This window comes from Erithacus rubecula (assembly GCF_903797595.1).
Source record: "Erithacus rubecula genome assembly, chromosome: 3".
In the NCBI taxonomy this organism is placed as follows: Eukaryota; Metazoa; Chordata; class Aves; order Passeriformes; family Muscicapidae; genus Erithacus; species Erithacus rubecula.
This window is the reverse complement of record NC_136689.1, coordinates 9588943-9613774: the sequence shown is the minus strand read 5'-3', so window position 1 is coordinate 9613774 and position 24832 is coordinate 9588943. Positions and strand designations below refer to the sequence as shown.

Genomic DNA, 24832 nt, shown 5'->3' with positions numbered 1-24832 from the left:
ATGTCATACTGTGGTATTGAGAAAATGAATATTTGACAAAATTATTTGCAGTTAAACTTTGGCAGTCTCACCATTGCTGTGCACGGAGATTGGTAAGCAACCACTGGTTTGGCTTTGTTGAGTTAGTGCTGTGTGATTCTGAAAAGTGTCCTGAAGAAGATCAGGAAATTCGTTGTGGTTTGTTTTTCTGAGTTTTCTCCCTGATACAGCTTTTCTATTAAAACCTTCTTTACATTCAACACAAATATTTAGTCCTTTTGCAGATTTGGAAAGGAAGGGGATTTACTTTGTGCCATGTGGAAAACACATAATTTTTGTTAACAGATCCCTTTTTGTGTGGTTTTAACACCTTGTGGTTTACCTTCATAATGTGTTGCTTAACCAGATGGGACCGGGTATTCACTTGCTACATTTTCTTACCATCTGAGTAGACTTTAAAAATGACTGAACACAAAATATATCGTTGCTGATGTAGAGTTTATACTGCTCAACTAAATCCAAACCCCAGTGTCAGGAGAAAAAGGAGTAGCTCCACATGGGTGCTAACAGTGTTTGTCACAGCTGCCAGGAGGCGAGATGCCGTTTTCCATCCTGTCCTGCCGAGCATTTCTGCACATGTGATATCTGCCGGATATGGCTCAGATTCAGGGCAGAGTGGCACTTGCTGTTACTCACTGGGCAGTGGGAACTCTCTGCTCAGTTTGCAAGTGTGTGAGGAACCTGAAAGGCCTCCCTGCAGAAGCATGCTGCTGGGGCATGAGAGTCTGGCAGCAGCACTCTGGCAAAGTGACAGAAGTGGCTAAGTGAAAATCTTTAGAAGATTTATTTCAGTAAAAAAGCAATTATAAGTTAGGCAGTGATATATGAACAGAAAAGCTCTGTTTCTTACCATCTTGTGGAGTTATACAAGATTTTGCAAATCAGCACCACAATTAGCAGCTCAGTGGGAGGTAGGAACGAGGTAATAAATTGTAGTAACAAGGTGTGCATCACCTGCCTGTTGTTGGGGTTTTGTTTTCCAAAATTAGCTAGGGGAACCCTACCAGTCTGCTTTGTATGGGAAATAGTTTTGTGACCTGAAAACTGAGGGGTAATTCATGTTTTTAAACATCTAGTGCCCTAAGTAACCCATGATAATGTGTGTGTGACTGGTAGTCACAACACTGGGTCAGGGGGAACCCTTGTGCCTTGTACACCATCTTTATAGATGACATATCAATCCTTCATTTTTTAAATGCAGGAAGGTAGCTGTTAATGTTTGTCTAGTGTGATCAGGGCCTGACAGGCACTAATCCTGTGCTGGTGTGGTGGGTAGGAATGCTGTTTGGAAGGAGCCTGCTGCAGTGGGGATGAGGACAAGTGTCAGGAGCAGGAGGGCTCACAGGGTATGGTGCTTACAGCAGGAAGCAGCAGTGCAGCTCCAGTGCAGCTCCTGTGCTCTGCTGCAGAAAGGGCTGAGGGCAGCTCCCTGCAGCAGTGGAATGGCTGAGAAAGAGCAGCTCTGGTACCGAGCTGGGATACAGGCTGCTCCCCTCACTACCTAAGGAAGCTGTTGATTGAGTTTCCTACATCCATCCCCTGTCTTCAGGCCAACTCAGGAGATTAATGGCAGTGTGTTTATCCAAGGAGGGCTGGTGCTTCTCTGAACTCAGGCTGAGGACAATGGGATGTATCCCCAGTGGCCGCACAGAGATTTCCCCTGGGGCCCGTGTAACTGAGCGATTTATCCTGCACAAGGATGGGCCCTAAGCCCCATTTCAGAGCTAAAGCCTTGGCTAGAGCACAGCTGGCCTCCTCACCAGGCCTCCCACTCCCACAGCACAGATGTGGCTCTGCATGGGGGTCACAGCAAGGTCGCAGCATCAGGATTTGTGGGAGAGGTTTTAGCAATCGGCTTTTTTCCCAGCAGTGTCTAATCTCTCAAGTTTGCAAAGGAAGAATTGCTCTGAATTGCAGCCTAGGCAGAACCAAGGAAGGAAACACTTCAAAGATTTCCTTCTTTATAACATCCTCTGTTTCTCAGAGCTGTTATCCTGCAGACATGGAGTCCTTTGTGTTTCTCAGTGGTGTCAGGTCAGAGAGGGCAAACAGCCAAGGTGGCAGAACAAACCCATGGTTCAGTCCACGTCTGGTCAGAGCTTTGTGTCCCATCCAGAAGCCCCTGATCTGGGCGTGATCACCCATACATTCCTTGCTCCAGCTTCTAGATTATTGCTCCTTTTGTGGCCCTTTTTAAATTTACGTATTTGGAACACAGCTATATACCCTGCTACAGAAATTAACCATCTTCCTGTTGAACGATTGAGTTCCAGATCTGCCTGGACTTTGCTCTGCTTGCTCACAAGGGTGCCTGGGGGTCCCTGCCTGCCCCTGGCAGCCCCCACTGGAGCAGAGCTTTCAGCAGCAGAGGGCAGAAAGAGCCTGCAAGGGTTGGAGTGACAGCATAGAGCTTGTAAGGCCTTTGTGTTGCAGCCCCTTCCCAGCTGAATGCAAGCAAGCTGCTTCACTCCAGTTTCCACAGTTTCATACTCAGAGGCACATCTGCCTCAGATACTTAACACAGGTTGGTGCCACACCAGCAAACAGAAGGACAGGACTGTGGTAACAAAACATTCAAGTCTTTTCTGGCCACTAGAAAATATTATGGCCACGTTTGTGCAGTTCAAAGTGTATTCAAACAGAAAGGTGAGGAATTAGGAAGGCAGCTTTATATTATCTCTGTTTCAAAAGATGAAATGAAATTTTGGCAATAAAAGAGCATCATGATAAAATGTATTTAAACGTATTTAAAACTTTACTAGAAAGTACTCCTAAAATTTTTTTAGTATTTGTACGAACTTAATTTTGGCATTTATCCAGGACCTTTAGGTGGAGATGATTATGCTGCATACATGGATATCCCTGAAGGAATGCATCTAAATCCTGTAATATGAATAGCCCTTCGATTTTAAAGAAAATATTTGATGGCACATTTGATAGATGAAAAATTAGTGTGAATATGTCACAAATGTAAATTTAAAACTTGTAACAGATTTAATCTTTAGAGTTTAGAAATAACATTTCACAGCAACTCCTTCAATGTTCATTTCAAGTTTAAATGTGTTTTGTGTAAAGATGGTTCTCTTTTGCAACTCAGAACTTTTGCCAGGCTTTTGATTTCCAATCTCCAAAATTCTGTATCATTACTAATTGCTCTTTTAAGTTCATTGGCACTGAAGCTTTAATGTTGAAAAACTTTAGTAAGAAGAATATTTGCTTTCTTAAGGCATCCTGTTTTTTATCCTACTCACTTGTCAAGTTCAAGTGTTAAGTGTAGCAGCAGGGAGGATTTCAAAGACTTTCTTTCCATCAAATGCAGGTAGTTCTGTCATAGTTCTGTGAGAGTTAGTCCTGCACACATACTCCTTTATCTGTGCTGTTTCCAGTAAAACAGAATTGTGTTCCTTTCTGAGCAGCAAGACAATTCAACATGCAAATACTGAAGTAATTTTAATAAACTAAAAAATTTGCAAAGCATAGTTTGATGATACTATATTACTGTTTTCGTAAGAAATAATTGCATTTAGTACTTTCTCCATAACAAGCAGCAGTGACCCTTCCAATTTTCCTTAAGCAGGAAAAAAAGAAAATCTGGCTTTCTCATCTTACTTTATATTTACATCAGATTTGCACTTAAAAATTATTTAGTAATACTGTATTTTATAACCAGGATGTGGAGGGACTTATGATAGCAACTGCATGGCTTAGTTATAAATAGCAATGGTGGATGTTTAGGGGCCTGAACCACTGAACTCCATAGGTAATTCCTTGTCAGAACCTATTATCGTTTCAGTTATTGGTGGGTATGAATTAAAGATTTGTTACTGTCAGACTGAATAGTGCTGGAAGACAGTAGCTGGGGCCAGCCAAGCACAAAGGCTGTTAAACTTGGTGTTGTTCACATGGAAGTAACAAGGTCTCTAAAGGGCATCTGGAAGAGCAAAGATGCCAACCACTTGAAGGATTAATGAAAGCCTGTAATGTGGGCAAAGAGGTTTGGTGAGAGAGTTTCTCTTTATAATATTGGGGGGGGGGGGGGGGACTTGATAAGGATTAGCTAAGAGTGGTGCTGGAAAGGTGAAGCAAGGGAGAAGAGACAGCAAGGAGGGGTACCTGGAGCAAGTGAAGTAAATCAGAGAAGGAAGGGTATGGGAGCAGGTGAGAAGGAAAAGCCAAGTTAAATGGAAGAAGGCTGAGGATTAAAAGTGAAACAGCCATATGGATATGCTAAGGTTCAGAGGGTCCCTGCTGCTTCAGTGTGCCCCTTTGGCTGCGTGGTGTTTTCTGTTTGTTGGAGTTTTCTTTTCTTTGCCTCTTCTTCTTGGAACTCCTTTTCTTTTTTCCTTGGTGAGAGAATTACTGTGGTGAAACTGAACATCACCCTCGGGGTCAATCTGTGCTGAAATGTGCCCTGCCCAGCTTGCTGCAGCTAAGGTGTTAGGGTGATGTCTGGACTTCATGATGTACCAACCCCTTCCAACAGTTAATTTCAGAGTCATGATCCAATTTCCTCCAAAATAAGAAACTTCTGCCATAAAGAAAGCTATTCTCACTTTTCTTTTTATTTTTAAAGTGCCGCTGTCTTGAAAAAAGAAGTTCAAAGAAAACTTCTGATAAGTATTTAAGTATTTCCACTAGTCCCAGTAGTGGTGTCATATTTAGTTGGAAACTAATATAAATGTTCCTACTGTGTGTTTTTGACTTCTCAGGTATTCTTTCTCTTTAATAATCTTGTAAAACATAAGAATTTTATATTAATTTTGAAATTTTTGTGTTAATAGGCAAACTTTGGACCAGAAGTATGAAGGTTGCTTACAATATACTACATAAGTTAGGCACAAAACAAGAACCAATGGTACGACCTGGAGACAGGGTGAGTATCTCAATGATTATTTGTAATATTGACAAAGAGAGAATGAGGTATTTGAGGTGCTTAGGGGAAATTAGTGAAGTGAAATAATGGGGTGTGGGACAGGGTGCTGAAATCTGCTGTTTCCTTCCTAAGACTGATGATTCAGACAGATGTTTTGAAGTGCATAAAAGTAACCTGAGCTGGTATCCCCTGGACCTGAAGTTGTGGCAGCATCAACAATAAACATTCCCATGGAAAGTGATTTTTGGACATTGAACAACAGTCTGTTTAGCAAAAGCTTGCTTGTGGAGCCTGGAGGTGTCACGTGGGTAAAAAACTTACTAATGACTTTGTAGTTGTTGAGGTGGTAGAAACAAGAGAAGCATTGTGGGGGATAAAGACAAGCAAAGTCAGCACGTTTTGGCAGCCAGTTGAATAAATAAATGATGCTAACTGGTTACAGAGAGAATATTTCCATTCCTGGTACTGACTCTGATGCAGCTACTGCTAGAGGCTGAATCTAAGTAGATGGATAAAGCTCACAGACAGCAAGAGCTGCAGAAATAGCACTCGAAAATGTTAAATGACAGGAACATCCTATGGTTTTGCTAACAATGTAGGTACAAACCTACCCCTTTGACTGCCAAGGCTGGCTGAGCCTGCTGCTCATTTTTTCTGCTAGAGTGTGTATAGAAAATTCCACAGGTCCCATTCCAGTTTGGATCTAAGCCATGAAATGGATATTCCAGAACAAATTTTTCAGAAATACAAATTTTAGTCCTGCCCTGGTGCTTCGAGTTGTGAGTGTGGGATTAAGTTTCCCCCCTCCAGTGTCTGATAGCAATTCTCAGACTGTTGGTTCACTTGATCCTTGTGTGCCACATGTGAGAAACATGTCTGCTTGCATTACACATCTTAGGGCTTCAAAAATGAGAGCATGCATTAATGCTTCCCAGAAGGAAAAAAGGAAAAAACCCAAAAGTGAGTCTTTCTTGATTTTCTTTTTGAAATAAATCATAAAGAAATTAACTAAAGAATCTCTAGATCCTTAATCTAAATTGCTTCCTACAATGGCATACAGCCAGGACTAGGATCTGAAGACTCTTTTTTACTTGACTTATAAGTGTGTCTCTAAGCAACAGCGAAAGCAGCAAGTTATTCAAGTGTGCACATCAAAACAGTCCACCCAAAAAGCTCCAAAAGAATAAAGTTTATATTCAGGCAATGTGCATCTCTCCTTATTTACTGTATGCTGCCTGCTCATCTTCATAGTCACTTTCTGCAGCAGTCACTGGCACCTCCTAGCACTAAGAAAGGATTCGTGGATAGTTTAGGCTGAAAACTGGAAGTTTAGTAAGAAACAATTTGCAACTCATCTCAAATAAGTCAGCCTAGATTAGAGTGAAACAAATGCATGTAGCTGAGTGCTGAAAGCGTATGCTTTGTGTTGTAAAAACATCCTGTCTGGCATCCCTGTGTAACAGGAACGTGACCATTTGAGGCAACTTCACATTGAAGATGAGGTGTTACAGCACTTCTGATGCTCTAGGCTGAGATTCTGGCTGTTACACCCCTGTTGTAATAGCAAAAAGACTTTCTGACTTCTTTGAAGGTGACTTTGTTCTATGTAATGTGTGTTGTGTGACAACACTTAAAGGCAGTTTTAAATACTAATTGAAATACAGGTACATATTTCTGGTCTTTTCCAAACAAGGATATTTTTTTTCCTTATTTTGATATGTATAAAATAGTTAATGTTTCCCCTTTAAAAACACCTTCTGTCAATACAATCTCTGTTTTTCATGACTACCATTACCTCACCTTTTAGGTTCTTTGTCTGAGCCAAAAAATAAATGAACACGCCTGCAGCTTCTTCCCTGTTTCTGATATTATATGTGGCAAAGTGCATTTGCTTTCTACAGGAACTTCAGAAATTTAACCTTGCATCACCCCAGACAGCTGCCTGGAAATTAATCTTGCTCTCTGAAATATCTACTAGCTAACCAGATTCTCATCTGCTAATATACACTGTATGATTTTGTTCCTTCAGCCTTATCCCTTTTTTGCTTTTACACACATTATTTATTTATTTATTTGGTACAAGTCTGTTAGTGATTAATGTTTTTTGGAGAGGAAGTTAATGCTTCATTCCCACTGGACTTCAGTGAGATTCTTTTCACCTCTGTCAGCTCCTTTTCAAAGATTCCCAGCCAAACCTTCACTGCCTTTATGTAAGCAAAAACCAATGCAAAACCCAAGAACCCTCAAAGTATATTTTGGGATCTTTAGATGTTTGCTGGGCTCAGCAATCTCTACCATCCCCTCCATGCACCTGGCAAAATCTCTGTATTTCCATTTGAATATAGTGAAGTCTGCACAGCCATCTCCAGCACTTGGATTGTTTAATGTGCAAGTGTGCAGAGAAAGTAGCAGTGTTATTTGCTCTGACTAAAGATTTATGAGGTTAAAGTCTTCAGCCTAAAAAACAGAGATATTTTGGACCCACTTGGACAAGGCTGGTTGGATTCCTTCTAGTTTGAAGAAATTAAGTTGGTGTATGGAAGATGACTGTCTTTGAAGCCATGTGAAAATTCTGGAAACACAGTCTCTAGTAACTGAACCTTGGAGAATACATGGAAACATCATGATTTTGCTTCAACAAAACTCCAGTGGATGTTGAAGCAATCAAAACTCAAGAGCTGCTGAGTAGTTTCAGCAAATTGCAAGGTGCTGTGGTAATCCACCCTTGTCCTTTGTGTGTGAGCCCAGAGGAAAGAAGTTTGGAATCATTTGCCATGCCTCTCCATGCCACTGAAGTTGACAGTGCAGGAGTTACCAGCTGTGTTACAGCTGTTTAGGACATGAGCTGAGAATGCCCATCTGACAACTGAAGCAAAACCACAGAGAGGATCCAGCCACTAAGGTCATCACCTTAGGGCAGTAGTGTTCCTTGCAGGGAGAGCTGTGGGCTCTCAGAAGTGCTGGATCCTCAGCAAGGCTGGGAGTCCTCCCTTCTCCTTTTCCTCTGCCTGTGGAGGACTCAGGCACTGTCCTGCCTCACACAGGGCCTGCAGGAGTTAACCTGCACAGCTCAGCACCTACTGGGCACTCTGGTGATCTGTGATTGGTTTTGGCATTCTTTTATCTAAATAATTCCCCAGCCCTAGCCCTGAAGCTGTTAAGTTCAACAAATCCACACCTAGGTTGGCATGTGGAATGACCAGTTCTGGATGTGACGTTTGCTTCTAGATTCCAGTTTTTTGTGTGCACACAGCACACAGAAACTTTACACTGGGACAACAGGACAGTCCTAAAACAAAACTGTTATATGAGGCAAAGTGTTGTGAAATAAAACAATGTGTTAATGATTGGCATAATGACATCCTAAGTCTGGATAATTTGATTTGGTCACATGTACACTTCAGTTTCAGTAACTTCAAGCAAATTATTACATTAGAATCTAAAATCCTTCTAATTCCATTTACTTGGGTTATTTAACATTGGTAAAGTAATCAGTTAATTCAGAACCAGATGAAAGGTGTTGTCAATGTAGGAAACAATGCAGCATGAAAATATTTAACTACATCCTAAGAGAAAATATTCATAAAAGGAATAGTTATCAGAATAAATTCCTTCTGATTCCTCATTCATCTGTCATTAGGCATTTGAATAGCTCTCTTAGAAGTGCTCTGGTATCATCTCCATCCAAAAAGAAGCATGGAAACTCCAATTATCATTATCTGACACCTAGGATAAAACATTTTTAACATGCATCTCTCTCTTTCAGGTAACACTTGTGTTTCCTAACAATGATCCTGCTGCTTTCATGGTGGCATTTTATGGCTGCCTGCTTGCCGAAGTTGTCCCCGTCCCTATTGAAGTGCCACTTACAAGAAAGGTGGGGAACTCAGTTTTTTCTCTATACTCCATTTTAGCACTTCCATCAGAATAAATCACAACTGAACATAGCTTTTGAGTACATTTTTGTGGTTAGCCAGCTCTGAATCTGAGGATATCAAGATAGTGCTGTGTGGTGAATTATATATATAGTTCCTTCTTTTTTGTGATGGAAAATCTGAAGATGTGCTTGCAGTTTCAGCAAATGCAGGTCTGCATGGAAAATGAGAGGAAAATTTTTCAAGAGAACAGCTCTGCCAGTTGTAGATGGATTATCTTTGTTGCCTTTTAAAGCCTTCTGGTGTTGGCCACTGACAAAGAATCATTGGCAACAACTGCTGATTTTCCACCTGTCCCTGCAACCCAAGCTCTGTTGTAATGCCACTGGTGCTGTGTGGTACTTCAAAGCTGTTATGGAAATGCCTTCTCCTGTGTCTGTATGTGCCTATGTATCCCAAAGCTTCTGTCACCATGGTCATCTCTGCCAAGGGTGGCACCTGAGCAAATTCAGTTCAGGGTTTTTTTCACAGAACATACATTCATAGAGAAAACTGACCACTGCTAATCAACAGCATTTCACATCCAGTGTTGGTTCAGAGATTCAACTGTGTATCCCAGAGAAGTGTTAGGAGACAGATAGAGAAGTTCCAGCTGGAAGAAGTGTCTGGGGGAGGTGAGGGGAGTTGGATCAGTGGCGGAGGTGAGCCACATCTGGGTCACTTACATAGATTCTGCAGAACCTGGATTTTTTGCTGAGGATGTATGCCTTGAAGCCTGTAAATAGAGCAAAATGTATTTATTAATTACAAAGGTTATTTTGGTCATATCCCCTTAATTTACCATGTCTGGCTGCTCCCACATATCCCTTGTATAATCACTCTTTTATTAGCTAGTACTAATAAAGGCTTACTTTAATTATTTGGTCTGGACTTGTCCACACAGAAAGTGTTCTTTAATCTTTACAAGCTTTCTTTTTGAAGTAAATTGCTTTGGAAAATGTTGACTGAAGCCATGAGATGCCAAGAAAAGGGCTGAGCAAATGTATTGCTGTGGTCACATTTTCAGTATTTCAGTTGTCAAGGGCTTTTCTTTGAAATGTTCCAGTGTTAGAGTACTCTGGAGCAGAAGCTCAATCTTTGTTTCATGGACAGGATAACAAGGTTCTAAGCCCTCACAAAGCCTTTGCAGTATGGACATCTCACACAGTCAATTAACAGCTCAAAATATCTGGAGATTCCTTCCTAAATGAACCTGCTTGAGCCTTCCTCACCTCTAGGAAGCTGAATTAACCTCAGCAGTTCTCCATTACAATCACACGTCCTGGCCAGCATCTGTGGTGGGCTACTGAAACCAGAAGGCGGCAGGAAGAAAAGGGATGGGAGTGGGAGCAAGGAGCAGTTGATAAATTGGTGAAGGAGGAGAGAGAGAGATGGAGGGAGTGGATCAGATGACAAGGGACCATGATCCAGCTGAGCAGAATTGAGAGCCACTGAGCAGGAGGAAGGACCAAGGGAAAGAGGAGGCAGGATGTGGCCAACTTTGCTGTCTGAGACTGGAGGAAAGATGCAGGTGAGCTGGAAAGGCCATGCAAGGGAGAGGATGGGTCCTCAACCACCACAGCTGCTTTGGGGAGCAGGGTTATGCTGTTTCATTTGTAAAATGTATTTGAGAGCGCTGAGAAGTGGACATGGCTGGAGAACGAGGATGGTGATTTTAGTAGAAACATTTTTATTGGGCCCTCATTGTGCCTTCACATCTGACGGGAGTACATTTAGTTTGAGGCAGTTGCATAACAAGGTGTATTATTCTGATAAAATCCAGAGATTTTATATGCATCAACAAAATAAGGACAGCAGAATATGTATATTTTAAGATCTTACAGAGTGCTCAAATGCTCTTCATTCCATGAAAAAAACAAAGAAACAATGTGGTTTTGAGGGTTAAAAAATCTAATATGTCTTTGCCTGTTACTATTTTCTGAGGTTTAATGACATTTTAGAGCACATTGATAGCTGTAAATTTGATTTATTTTGGAACATCTGATACCATATCCATCCAATAAACTATAAAATCCAGCTGTCCAAGTAAATACTGTGCGTCAAATGAATAACTTACCCTAATTTGGCTGCACCTCTTGGGTGTTTGTTTTTTTACATATGTGTCTATATATGGATATATAAATATACACTTACACATGTGTAGATATATATATATATTTATATAAAGGAATATCTACAGACTCAGATTGTTTATCTTTTGCCACAATGTTTAAATGTCAAATTATTAACACAATAACAGAGATGTCAGTTAAAAAAGCAACATGATCTATATTCTATAAATAAAGCTATGCAATCTCACAGCATATACTATTGCAAATATCTTTGCATTTGTTTATATGGAAAGGCAACTGGAGTGGAAACAATGAGATGAAAATCATGTTCTGAGTAGTCCCAGAAGGAATACCTCTGCCTGGTCAAATGGCAGTGGATTGCTTCTGGCATCCGTGGGAAGATGTCATTCCTGTCATCACACAATGGCCTAGACTTTTATGCTTTCCCATCATTTGTTCTCTTTTCTGCTTGCTTCAGTACATTCTGGCAGTGGACATCTTTTGGGTTGCTTTCTGGAAGACAGAGACGGGAACTAGCAAATAGACTAGCTATATTATATTATATTATATTATATTATATTATATTATATTATATTATATTATATTATATTATATTATATTATATTATATTATATTATATTATATTATATTATATTATATTATATTATTACAGAATAATAAGATGATACAGGATGAACTATTTCAGATAGTTATAGTAGCAGCCATTTTTAATATTAAAAGTTTGTATTAGCAGCTTAAATACTGTTCTACATTTTGATAAAGAAGATCTTTTCACAGCTCTGTGCAGAATTTTGTCCCTGGCATTTTAAAACTGAGCAGTAATTTTTGGTACTGCTGGTAGGCTTTTTGGTACAGCCAGGTAGACTTTTGCCTTACAGATTACTCTGCAGACATCTGTACCCACATGAGAGCAGAGGCTTTTGCTTTATCAGCATATAGATTTTGTGTGTATTCCCTTTTTTTTGTAGGATAATTGTTATTTTTTTTAAGATTTTGACGGGATTTTTTTCCCAGTTTATTATTAGGTGAAGGTCCATCTTGCCTTGCTCTTTGCTTCTGTATCCCACCTTTATGTTGACAGAATTCCTAGAATAATCCCAGACTTCAGGGTATGTGTGGCCTGGCATCTGAGATGGATTGTCTGAAAATCCAGCAGCCATGCAACATTCTCCAGTTTTATTCCCAGAATGCTTCCTAGTGTTTTGCAAAGAAAAAATTGGAAATTGGAATTCATGCAGCATAAATTTGGCTCTTTAGACTTGAGACATTCAATCTAAAATTAAGAACTGAAATCTCAAACCAATTCTTCATTCTAAAAGCAGCAATCAGGGGTTCTGCAGTCATTTTAACAATAGAACAAGCAGAATTTTTATTTCTCCTCCTTTCTCTGCATTTAATACCATTACAATACCTTTATCATCAACACTCCCCTAAATTGTTGGAGCTAATCCTCAGCCCTTCGTTTACAGGCTCTGTTCTCTCAGAGTGATGTCCCTCTCTCAGAATTTTCTTATGTTTCCCAAACATTAGCAAATAATGTGTCATATACAGTATTTCTTCCTTCAGAACTGCCACTTATGTTAATCTTTTCTGAAGCTGGAGTATTACAAACTCTTTAATTGCATGTAAGATATGATTTGAATTCCAAACTGTGTCATAGAATGTACTGTCAAAGTAGATGAGATGGGAGTTTCAACATGTTGAGTTCTAGTTCAGTGATTTACTATGTCCCTCATGAAAAGATTTTAACATAAGGTTTTGATTTCTTTTCCTTTATATTTTTTAGGTCAATGTTTTTTTCCATTTGATCGGCGCCATGAAAAATATTATTATTCTATTCTGATACAGTCAGGGGAGCTAATCAGTTTTAAACTAAAAATAACATTTTTGTCCTCCAAGCACATTCACAGTTATGCTCAGTCACATGCTGTGAACATAGGAAGAAATCTATCCCTCACAGATCTTCATGGCCTTCTTATCATAGGCAGAATTTGTAGCAGGGTGTATGTGACATGAAAGCATGTAAAAATTAATTTCTCACTCAAAATGCTATTTCCCAGCCTATTAGATTTAATACTGTGTGTGCTTCCAGCAGGCATTTCTGTGCTTTTCCATATGCTGGCTCTCACAATATGATTGGAAGAATTGTGTATTGTCATAGGAAATCTGGAGATACCCACTCCAGGACACTTGAAGGGGTTTTTTTAAAGGATGCTTCATACATGGTAAAAACTTTTTTTTAGGAGCTCTTTTTATTAAATCCTAAAATGTTATTAAAGCTTTAACAGTAGCCAGGAAGGTATATCTCTTCCAAGACAGTGAAATTGTCCCAGTCATATCTTTCTTTCAAAGAAGAATTCTAGTCCAAAGGAAATACACACCTTGACATCTTTCCTAGTGTTTCAGGGCTTGAGATAAAATGAGCTTTGCTTTCTCTCAGCTTTACTCATCACAGGGGTGTAGTGTGCCAGAAACACTGAAGCTCTACATGTTTTTGAACATCTTTTGACAATGCATCTCTTTATCCCTGGATTTAAAATATATATAAAGTGTTTTATATATTCTTTTCAGTGATATAGTCTTCCAGTCCCTCCAAAGAATGTAAGTTCTTTCCTGAGCCCCACCTGAGCCCCTGGTGCAAACTAAACCCTGCAAGTTCTGTGCCTGTCCATCCCTCTTCATACACTTCAGCAGTGGAGCACTAAGAAGTCTTTGCTCAGTTTGCCACAATGAATCTTAGATCCTTTTAAGTCTGTGTTTCCTTATTATATTTTTTGAAGTTTAGGAAATGGTCATTTCCTGGAGAAAATATCAGATTTCATGCAGTGCCCACTGCCAAAAATAATCATTGTCTTGCTTTTATTAAGATTTTTGGACATTAAGGTGCTCATACTTGCAGATTTCACATGCAAATTGCAGGCAGATACCAAAGCTGTTGTCTGAGGAGATAATTAATTTTTTCATCTTGAAGCTGGTTATGAAGACTGTATCTAAAAACTCTTTGTGTTTTTAACAGAATAAAGTTTCCTTGATGCCTTTTCAGTTTTGGCTCAGAACTGGTGCTGCTTGGCTTTTACATCTGATCATTGCCCTACTTGTTCTTTATCAGCAAATTTTTGTTAGGGTAAGGACACTGGAGCTTAAATAAGCATTGTAACAGAAAACAAGATTAGTTCAGTCTGTGATCCTCCACCACATAATTCTCATTTTGAAAGCAGTCTGGGATTTGCAAGTGAACAGAAGTAACCTTTATCAGGCCAACCTTTGCACAGGCTGTCTCTTCCTTCCTTCCTTATTAGATAAGGACATGCACTCTCACTCACGGAGACAGGATCATAATTGTTTTCCTTCACACAGATACTCTCGCAAAGCATTGTAGAAATGACATTAACAGCATGCTGAAATGCAACCACACGTGGGACTTTTTTTATCCTGACAATGAATTATCACTCTGAAGCAGGAAGAAGACAATTTGCCTCCAGGTACTGCTGAAAACCTTTAGGGAACCTTTAATAAAAGTCTTTAGAGAACTTTGAGTGGCTGCCTACAGCAGAGAGGATTTCCAGCTCGCTTCATCTGAAAGATTGATCTCTCTAGGTGTGTGCAGACATAGTCTAAAGCTATGCACACCTCATTTTTCATACACCAGCAAGTGCTGTGCCTTCAAGAAATGTAAAATGATAGTTCCAAAGTCGGCAGTTGGTCTCAAACATGCTACAATACCTCAGTGTTTTGTCTTCCACCTGCATTACATGTTATTTCAGATTGGGAATTGTGGAGGATTTGCCAATGAGCATCTCTGGCAAGTCTCTCCCTGTCTGCAGTTGGGAGTGCATTGAGTTGAGTTGTTTCACCTGGTCCCCACTGGTTCCCTGAGGTTTCTCCTACCCCCACAACATTCAGCAAAATAAATTGTTTATGGCAAGTGGGGTCTTGCCAAGTAGCAGATAACCAAAATAGCAAGTAACACTTCTGACAAACCAGTGTGTCCTGAAAATCTATTTGCTTCACAGACAGAAGATTGATTTTCCTTAGAAGGGAAGAGGATTTGGGGGGAATTTGGCAGAAGATTATTTGGTTGTCTCTCTTTGCTACTTACAAAGTAGTTTTCACTATTGCAACCATTTGTTTCACATTATTCAAAAGGCAGGCCAATCGTTTGTCTGTCAAACCCGTAATGATCATTGCCCTCAAAGTCAGTAGCCTTTTTTTGTCAGTAGCCTTTTGTTCTTTGACAGCCTCTGGCAAAGGACTGCACTTTTAGCTCAAACTTCATTTTCAAACAGAAGTTTTGCCCAAGGTTCTCACTGTTCTGAACCTGTCATGCTGAGGTCTGAGGAGCAGCAAAGGCTGTTGTGTCTGCATGGTTGAGTATGTAAGTAACGTTGTGGTGTGTCTGCAGGATGGGTAAAGGTTTCAAATCTTCCACCTCCTGGCTGTCAGTCCAGTATCCCAACACCACTTGAGTAGTTAGAAACAAGTTCTTCTGTGAGGCACTAGTTATAACAGAAGGGCCTACATGGGGCAAGGGATGATGACCCCTTCTTCATGTCCCTGTTCTCTGCAGTAGTTTTAGATTCTGGGTCAGGATGGAGCCACCAGAAGCAGGCAGAAGGTAAGGATAATAATGAGGTGTGAGAGACTGAGAACGAAGGTAGAATTGATGGACAACAAGTAGGAGACTTCCAGAAAGCTTCATTTGGTTCATACTGCAAAATCCTTGACTGGAGCTGCCCTTGAGAACAGTGTCTCACAGCACCTCTGCTTCAACATCTTGATTTGCCTTTGTCTTGCAAGGCCACCAAAGCATGGTATGGCACTAGAAAGTCTGTGAAACACACTGCCCATGCCTGGTGAAATTCTTTCAGTCTCTTGTGGCAGTGTTACATGATTGTTCAGTCATGCTTTCCTTACAATTGAAAGAATATCTGTACATAAAAGAATAGGGGGAAGATTTTAATGCTGTCTGAGCTGGGTTCTTCTGATATAAAGCAGTCTGCTATTATAAACTGTTACATGTGCATAGATTGTGTTAAGAAATCTATGTATGTGTGTGAACTGCTACAAATGAATGATTAATATTTATGTGGGCATCCTCTAAGACAGTCAATATGGCACTGAGGGAAAGCATAATCATTCTTTCTTGTATTATCTAAAAAACTCTACACTGTTAATACAAGTGTCTTTTTCCTCTTGTTTTGTTTTGCTATGAGAAGAGTTTGACAGGTGATTTCTTGGCTGATGCATCCCCTAGGGTCATGGTATTCTGATGCTCAAGGGTCCACACTTCCCACTGGTTTCCTTATGTTAGATTTCTTAATGGAATTTTTTAGGTTAATTTCTGTTTACAGGGTTCTGCATTAAATGGAATTTCACTGCTTGAGAATTGGCATTTTCTTGATATAGTGGTGAAACAGTTTGAAACAGTCTTTTATAGGATATACAGTTACATTGTAACTTAAAATTGAGATCAATGCCATTGCTGCATTCAATTAAAATTTATATGCCTTTTTTAATTGGTAGTTAGAAATTTATACATATATTAGTAAGCATTTATTAGATTTAATTTAATGGGAAATTTTGAGCAATGGTAGTATGAATCTGATATTTTAAAGACCACCCTTTATAGATGATGGAGTAGCAGGTCTCAAAAACGGTCTTGACCAAGGAGTAGTGCTCTCCATGGAGCACTCCAACCTTCCTCTTCCTTCCATTCCTTCTGAGGAACCCTCAGGAGAGCCATCCCTCTGCACTGTTCAGGCACCCACATTTCCTTCCTCTGAGCTGACTCCAGGAGTGGAGACAGGTTTCATCCTCATGTGGAACCAGGATTAGATCTGGCTAAGTGCTTGTCCAGTGGGTTTGGCAACAGAGATGTGGACCAGTTGACATGAGGGTCAGTGAGGGCACTAATTAATGCTTGACAAAGCTCATTAAGTTCTGGGAGCCCCACTGGTGCAGGTATGGTAGGGCCAACAACACACTCCCCAAAGTGTTGTTCATGGAGATACCAGCATTATTCTCTGATGTTCAAAGAATACTCTCATTGTCTGGTTTTATAAGGGCAAAGATGATACACAAGCTTAAGTTTAAAAAGCCTTGCTGAAAAAAATACCTTTTCATTTTTTATTGTCTTGTAAGCATTCTGGCTACAGTAAGCAAAAGCAAATACAGTAATTCTGGATAGAAGGAATTATATAGTATAGACTTTGACAGATCTATTAATTCTCTCACACTACTTGCTCACCTATCAAAGTTCTAATAATTGCTGATATATACATATTTTGAGGTGGTATGGAAAAGTAAGCTTTTGCTTTTCTTCTGTTCTCATTGCTTTTCCATTTTAGATGGTTTTATTTGACTACATAAAAATTGCATTAAGAATTAGTCAGGCTCTGGGACTTTCTTTCCATCATACCATTTTGCTTTGAATAAATCAATAGATTAAGGCAACTGTTCAATATTTCTGGTTGTTTCCATGGTTGAGTGTGCTCTGTGGTTGATTTGAAAGATATTTTAATTTGATTTTTTGAGTCTCTTTGGGTGGTTTTCAGTGAGGAAAGGGTTAATATTTCTGTGGGCATATTTATGTAGGGCTTTGCTCTGTTGATGTGGATAGATGTTCATAAAAGAGTAATGACAAGACACTATACATAAAGCAGACATAATGCTGTCGAAGCACAGCATCTCCTAAAGAGCAGCTATGGCCTAGACTAGGAAATCATTACATGACTTAATCTCACTGCTTCTATCCCCTTGATGAAAGTAAAATGTAATGAGCTTACTCTAATGGGCACTTGACTGAATGTAGTGCTCCTGAAACGTGCCTGTAACTACGCAATGAAATGGTTATTGACAAATCACATTAGATCAGCATAAATAGGGAAACTCCCACTACTGTACACCCATCATAACATCTTAATGGTTGAAAGCTTTGTCCAGGTGGAAGCATCTGTAATCCATATTATTTCCTAGAATTGTCACAAAATCACAGAACGGTTGAGGTTGGCAGAGATATGTGAAGGTGATCTAGTCCAGCTTCCCTGCTCAAACAGGTGCCCCTGGACTACATCCAGGGTAGCTTTTGGATATCTCCAAGTATGGAAACTCTCCAACCTCTTTAGGTGCTTTGTGCCAGTCACCCTTCCAGTAAAAAGGTGCTTCCTGATTGTCAGAGGGAACCTCCTCTGTTTGGTTTGTGTCCATTGCCTCTGGTCCCATTGCTGGGCAAAGGAAAGAGCCTGGCTTCATCTTCCTCACACCCTCCCTTCAGGTGTTTGTACACATTGATTAGATCCATCCATAAGCATTCTTTTCTCAAGGCTGAGCAGTCCCAACTCTCAGTCTTTCCTCATAGGAGATGCTCCAGTCCCTTAATTATCATAGTGGCCCTTTGCTGCCTCTCTCCAGTAGCTCTGTGTCTTCTGCTTGGAAGCCCAGAGCTGGTCCCAGCACTGCAGATGTGCCTGGCTGGTGCTGAGGGGAAGGATCACCTCCCTCAGCCTGCAGGCAGAGCTTTGCCTCGTATGGCTCAGAATGCCATTTGTCTTCCTCGTGCCAGGGCACATTGCTGGTTCACACTCAGCTTGCTTCCACCAGAACCCCCAGGTTCTTTACCAAAAAGCTGCTCTCTGGACAGTTCTGGCACAGGGGTTTGTTCCTCCACAGGTGCAGGACTTTGAATTTGCCTTTGGTGAACTTTATGAGAGCCCTGTCTGGCCATTTCTCCAGGGATCCGTCCGGGTGGAGCTGATCTCTGTCAGATCAGGCATTCCTCCATCCACTTGTCATTTCTGAAGAGATGCAGGAGCAGATGCCATCTGATGGCTTCCACTGTCTTTATGATTTATGCTGCTACAGACAAGAGGATATCTAGCTTGTGGAATTCCTTTGTCAATGTACAGATGAGTTTTGATAGTCACCTAAAAGGAAATCAATTTAAAGGAAAGAGATGTTTTGCTCTCAAGATAATGTACCCAAGGACAAAAATGCTTTCAGCCTGTAATCACTTCTAATCAATTCTGTGTATTTTGTCATCTCTTAGGATGCAGGAAGCCAACAAATAGGCTTTTTGCTTGGAAGCTGTGGAGTTACTGTGGCCTTGACCAGCGATGCATGCCATAAAGGACTGCCTAAGAGCCCCACAGGGGAGATACCACAGTTTAAAGGTAATCTAACCCTAGTTTAGTGGCTCTCACTGGTCATTTACTACTACAAATTGCACTTGTTTAGTGGCTGTGGGTAGGGTCAGGCTGTGATGAAACACTTGCCACAGGAGCATCTGAGACACTGCTGTCCTGTGTGTCACTGCTGGCAGTGGTGGCTGTGCCAGCCTCATGCATGGAGAGCAGCACCAGTGCTCCCAGTGCAGTTCTCTGCTGGCTCAGCCAGGCTACTGAGACCATCTGTGGCCACAAAAATGGAACCAACAGGCTTAGGACTGTAGTAGATAAGAAGTATTCATACAATTCACTCCTGTAGTGAAGTATAGGGACAGTAACTTCTGACAGGGGAGTGTTGATGAAACTGCTCTGGTCAATAACAGCTTGAACTGCCCAGCCATTCTGTCAGGGACTGCCTAAACAGACCTCAGTAGCTGTGCTAAGAAAGCAGTTCTGCAATGTCTTCTTTCCCATACTCCACTGAGGTTCAGAGGAAGCTTTGTTGCAGTAATGATGACACAGAGTTTTCAAGAACAGAACTCTGGCAGGGAAGGCTTTTGTCTTGTTTTATCCAGCAGAAACTCAATAAAAGCTGGCTTTTGTTTGTGCCTCAGGCTGGCCAAAACTGCTGTGGTTTGTCACAGAATCTAAACACCTCTCCAAGCCACCTCGTGACTGGTTCCCACACATCAAGGATGCCAACAATGACACAGCTTACATTGAGGTGAGTTAATGAAGATGCATCTTCTCCTTGAATCATTACATATGGCACTTCTGGATTAGGTAAACATCATTATTCATTCAGTAGTCACAGAAGCAGAGAACATCCTGGTTTAGCTTGTTAATAAGTAATGCTTTCTAATAAATTTGACCAATACTGATTTCAAAAAAGTCAATGGGATGTTAAATTGTATTTTGGGTGTTTCTAACATTAACTTTTTAATGTGATTGCTGCAGTGTTATATTACGTTTGCCTTAAGCAGTCTTGATTCTGTTCAGTGTGGGCTTGCCCACTAGCCTTGGGATGGATAGATCCAAGGTTCACAGTGAAGCTTCAGTTCTCATATCAGAACATTCAGACCCTTTGAAAGAGAAAGAATTTCTTGTTCAAACGCTTGCCTGTCACTGCTTTATGAGTCACACTCCCTGCAACAGAACAGCATCAGGAAGAGAAAGTTAGCAATGCTGTTGAATTTAATTTTTCTCCCTTTTTTCCCCATTGTTTTCTCCCCCTTATGCATAAACTCAATGCTTTGAATTCAGTGGTGTTAATATTGAATTTCAATGATTCTTCAAAGGGACTAAGTGAAGTGAATGGACCAAAGGTGTTTTCTGTCTTTGTACAGTCAGGACACTGGGCTAGAGAAGCAGAGATATATTCACTCTCAATCTTGCTGATTATATTCATCATGGAGAAAGATAAATGTTTAATTTATTATCTGCCACTGATAGTTCTCAGACACTTATATTAAGTTACAAAAATTCTTTCAATAGTCACCAATGGCCTCCCACATCTTCTCTGCTGCTTTTTCATGAGTCTCATATTCTTCTGATCAAAGAGCTTATGTCTTTCAGACTGTATAGATATATAGATTATTATCACAGACCCAGCAAGGATTCTGCAGTCTGCTCTTATCACATGCCTTGTAACATGCAGAAGGGAGAAGCTGGGGTTTAGTGGCTGGCCTGTAAAATCTAACATGTAAACACTGAACAGACTGAACTGGGTTATTATCTGCTAAATCTAGCCAGTCCAGTAGTCACAGACATGATCAGAATTGCTAGAATTATGTTTCCATAATGCCTGTTTTCAAACAACCCATGGATTTCAGATACCAAACCTGGGAATCTTTAGTCAAAAGAAAAAGCCTATCTGAAAAAAAACCCCTTGCCTTTTAACAAAGAAATGCCTCCAAAACTCCCCAGTACTGCTGCCTTCTTAAAATAGAGTCATTAGATGTGTCCATCATTCCACCTGCAGAGGAAACATTTTAAACATAACTATTAAATAATGGAAATAGGGCAATTATTTCTCATTGACTTACCCTGCTTGTTTCTTTTTAGTACAAAACATGTAAAGATGGAAGTGTGCTTGGGGTAACTGTGACAAGGATTGCACTGCTGACACACTGCCAAGCTCTGACCCAGGCATGTGGATACACAGAAGGTATGGAGTGCACTCCCCCTGTATCATCCTTAAAATCAAGTGGAGATTGTCATTTATTTCTCATCAGTTTCCTATATTATGTTTTACTCAGTTTGGTGTCAAAGGCTTCTGGATTTTAAAACATGATTTTTTTTCATTTGTTTCATGAAATATGTTCATGTTTAAAATATCCGTAGGAGAGGTACAAATAATGTCTTAACCAATATAAATGCTGCAGTGGAGATTTGCTTTGAAAGTTAACCTTTGAGGTCATCAGTCATGTTATACTGAGTCTTCCTTCCTTTGAATGGGTTTGCCTTGGGTGAATGCCATGTTCTAAAAAATAAATTCTGCTTTGTTTTTGTTGGACAGCTGAAACAATTGTGAATGTACTAGATTTCAAGAAGGATGTTGGTTTGTGGCATGGAATTCTTACAGTAAGTATGTTTTTTTATTCTCTCTGAGTATTTGAAAATAAACTAACCTAATATGCTTAGTGCTGTCACAAACTGGGATGTCCTACAGTGTCTTCTAATACAGTTTGCTTTGAAAGCAAAATAAATGTAATTTAAACCCATGATCTTCTCCTAGTGCACTTACCCTTAATGAGCATGGTAAAGATGTCAGTGTGTTTTTATGTATCATGTCAAGTACTGTGATCCCATTCTTATCATGTTATCTCACCAATATGTGATTTTGAGATCAAAGTTTATAGCAGAAACAAAGCAAATTAGTACTTGCCTCTGTAGGGATATGATCCAGTGACATAGTTCTACTGCCCCTGACTAGCTTCCCTGTCAAAACTCCCACCCTCAGGTGTTTTTGCTAACAGTAAATATTCTTAATAAATTGTATTAATTTTCTACTTGATAGTTGAATGTCTTGCTCAATTGACATGGGAGACAACTGGCATATTTTTAAGGATTGCTTCTTTAGGAGTTGTTGCAATCAGTAACTGACAAAATGTTTACTAATCACTGATCATTTTAAGATCAGATGTCAAGTCTTGAAGGGTCATTGTTTGGGGGTTCCCAATGATCTGATATTTTTTCCCATGCAGTGTCATGCTGTTCTTACTATCAAACTGTAGTAATAACATTTCTGAAGCAGAAACTATTAGGTTTAACACCCATAAGAATCTGGTGTTAGAAGCCCATTTTGTCACTGGTTGAAAGCAAGAGTCTAATAGAGCTTTTCTGTGCCTTCCTTTCCAATTAATCTTGTTCTGGACTTCTTTTTTTTTTTTCTGTTTTCCTGTACCTATGCTTGTGCCAGACTGAAAGGAGAACTATATTTGCAGTTCTCCAAGTGTTTAGATGACTAATCCACTGGGACACTTAACCTTTCTTAAACCTCGGTTTTCCAAAACAAATACTGTATTTAACCTGAGCTGTTATGAGGGGAGGTGTGTTGCCCTCAGGAGATATTTCTAAATGCTAACAGAATTAAAGCAGCAGCTCATTTACAGGTTGTTTGTTTAACACTGAGAAATCACTGATGCAATTGATGGGATCAGACTGAGAGATCAGCTTTGGATTTGTCATTTGTTTCACTTAGCTGCTTTTTCTAAACTTCCTGGAACTTTTCATGACCTTTTTGAAAATACTGGAATTAGCTCACTTGGAGAGGGACTAAAAGCTCCTTCATTTATTTTCTGTTAAAATAGATTGATTTCTGCTTAGTCTAGGATTTCAATTTCTTTGTCTCCTGTCTTTTAAATAATTTGTGCCCCACTGCCATTGCTAGCTTTTAGTCTTCCCAGAGATGGATTTCCATAGACATCTTGCTGCTTTTGTCCTTTTTAGCACATTGTTCATATATATGGCAGTTTATCAGGTCTAGGGATAATATTTTACTGCACAGCAAAAGTGGAGATATTCTTCACTCGATGTTTTTAATTTTTTTTTTTCTATTTACAGTGACCCTCTTCAAATATGAATCAAAAGAAAATGTTTCTTTTTAGTGCTGCATAAAAGTTATTATCTGATTAGTCTAAATCCTTAATCCTTAATTATTGGCAAATGGGTGTCTGTTTCATCTTAATGTAGGTAGTAGATAGGAAAATATGAATGCCAACACTGAAAGTGAAATAAGTACAGAGTGATTTACATAGATGCCCCTGACCATAACACAGTAAGAGTAGGTGCCTCAATTTTTGTTCAAAACCCTTTTATCTTTTTTATTTCAGAGTGTCATGAACATGATGCACGTCATAAGTATTCCATACTCCTTAATGAAAGTGAATCCACTGTCATGGATACAAAAAGTCTGTCAATACAAAGGTAAGGAACAAGAATGTACAAAAGTCTGCTTGAGAGCCAAAATCAAAAGTGCAAATTGATAACACAGCTGTCTAGCTTTTATATGGTGTGCTAGTAATTTTCTCATTGTTGTTGCAGCAAAAGTTGCCTGTGTGAAGTCCAGAGACATGCACTGGGCATTGGTGGCACATCGAGACCAGAGGGACATCAACCTCTCCTCCCTGAGGATGCTGATTGTGGCTGATGGTGCAAACCCATGTAAGCTGTGCTGCTCCAGTACAGGAGAGAACAGAAAGGGGGTTCTCTCTTGCATATAAAGCTTCAATCTTCAGCCATCTTAGCTAAAATATTTGCAAAATATGCAGTCTGTCTACTACAAACTGTGTGACATTTATGGAAACTATAATCAATATGGGATTTTTTTCAAAGTATATTTTTCTTTAGCTCATCCTGAAACAAACTTGATATTCTAAACTTGTAAGTTACAGTAAATCCAGTTTTGTTTAACATCACAGTCATGTATAAATACTGTGTCTATGAAAGTTGAAGCAATGAAGACCTTAAGCTATAGAAAAGATCAGAACATTTCCTCTAAATGATAGTTTTCAGATGCAGAAATAACTGAGAATTTTAGGCGAATACTTATGCTACTCTAGAGAAACACATCTGAATCAATTCATGATAATTAACAGCATGAGCTGTTTCTCTGTGTTATTTAAGATACCAGCATACAGGTGTTCTGCTGGTTTCAGTAGTTTGTTTGGAATTTCTGAATTAAATCCTTAATTTCCCTCATCCTAAAAAGGAATACTGCAATGAAATTGATACTGTAAATCTAGCAGTAATGGCTTTTTCTATGTAAGCATAGTGAAAAGATTTAATGTTCAAAATTTAATCTTTATACCTTGTATGCATATACACAACTGCATATATATATATATATATATATATATGTATAGTTGTAGCAGCTATGATGTATTTCCCAATGGACATGAAATGGACTTGAAAACTTTTTAAATTATTTGTCATGAAAAACCTGTATTTCAAACAGTAAATTTGCAATTTGAATAGCATCACTTCAGAAATATTTTTTTTCTCCTCTGTTCTTTTTTTCCTTTACCCTAGGGTCCATTTCTTCCTGTGATGCATTTCTCAATGTCTTCCAAAGTAAAGGTCTAAGGCAGGAGGTCATTTGTCCCTGTGCTAGTTCACCAGAAGCTCTCACTGTGGCTATTAGAAGGTATGTGTTACACCAGTGAAAATAGACCCACTGAATGTGAATGTGTGGTAATTTGAAAAAGGAGAAGAAGAAAAAATAAATTTAAATATGAATCTGCATATTTA

At 39.6% G+C, this 24832-nt stretch overlaps 1 protein-coding gene across 5 annotated transcripts in view; it reads left to right on the top strand.

Annotated features, from left to right (window-relative positions):
- DIP2C (disco interacting protein 2 homolog C) overlaps positions 1 to 24832 on the top strand; it is a 316678-nt gene that overhangs the window by 217863 nt on the left and 73983 nt on the right. For all 5 annotated transcript variants that reach the window (XM_079299679.1, XM_079299678.1, XM_079299680.1 and 2 more), the window contains 9 exons: positions 4821 to 4912; positions 8679 to 8789; positions 18964 to 19087; positions 19696 to 19805; positions 21146 to 21248; positions 21600 to 21664; positions 23416 to 23509; positions 23627 to 23746; positions 24614 to 24728. In XM_079299679.1, the coding sequence (XP_079155805.1) occupies positions 4821 to 4912; positions 8679 to 8789; positions 18964 to 19087; positions 19696 to 19805; positions 21146 to 21248; positions 21600 to 21664; positions 23416 to 23509; positions 23627 to 23746; positions 24614 to 24728 (934 nt within the window). The remainder of the gene's footprint in view (positions 1 to 4820; positions 4913 to 8678; positions 8790 to 18963; positions 19088 to 19695; positions 19806 to 21145; positions 21249 to 21599; positions 21665 to 23415; positions 23510 to 23626; positions 23747 to 24613; positions 24729 to 24832) is intronic.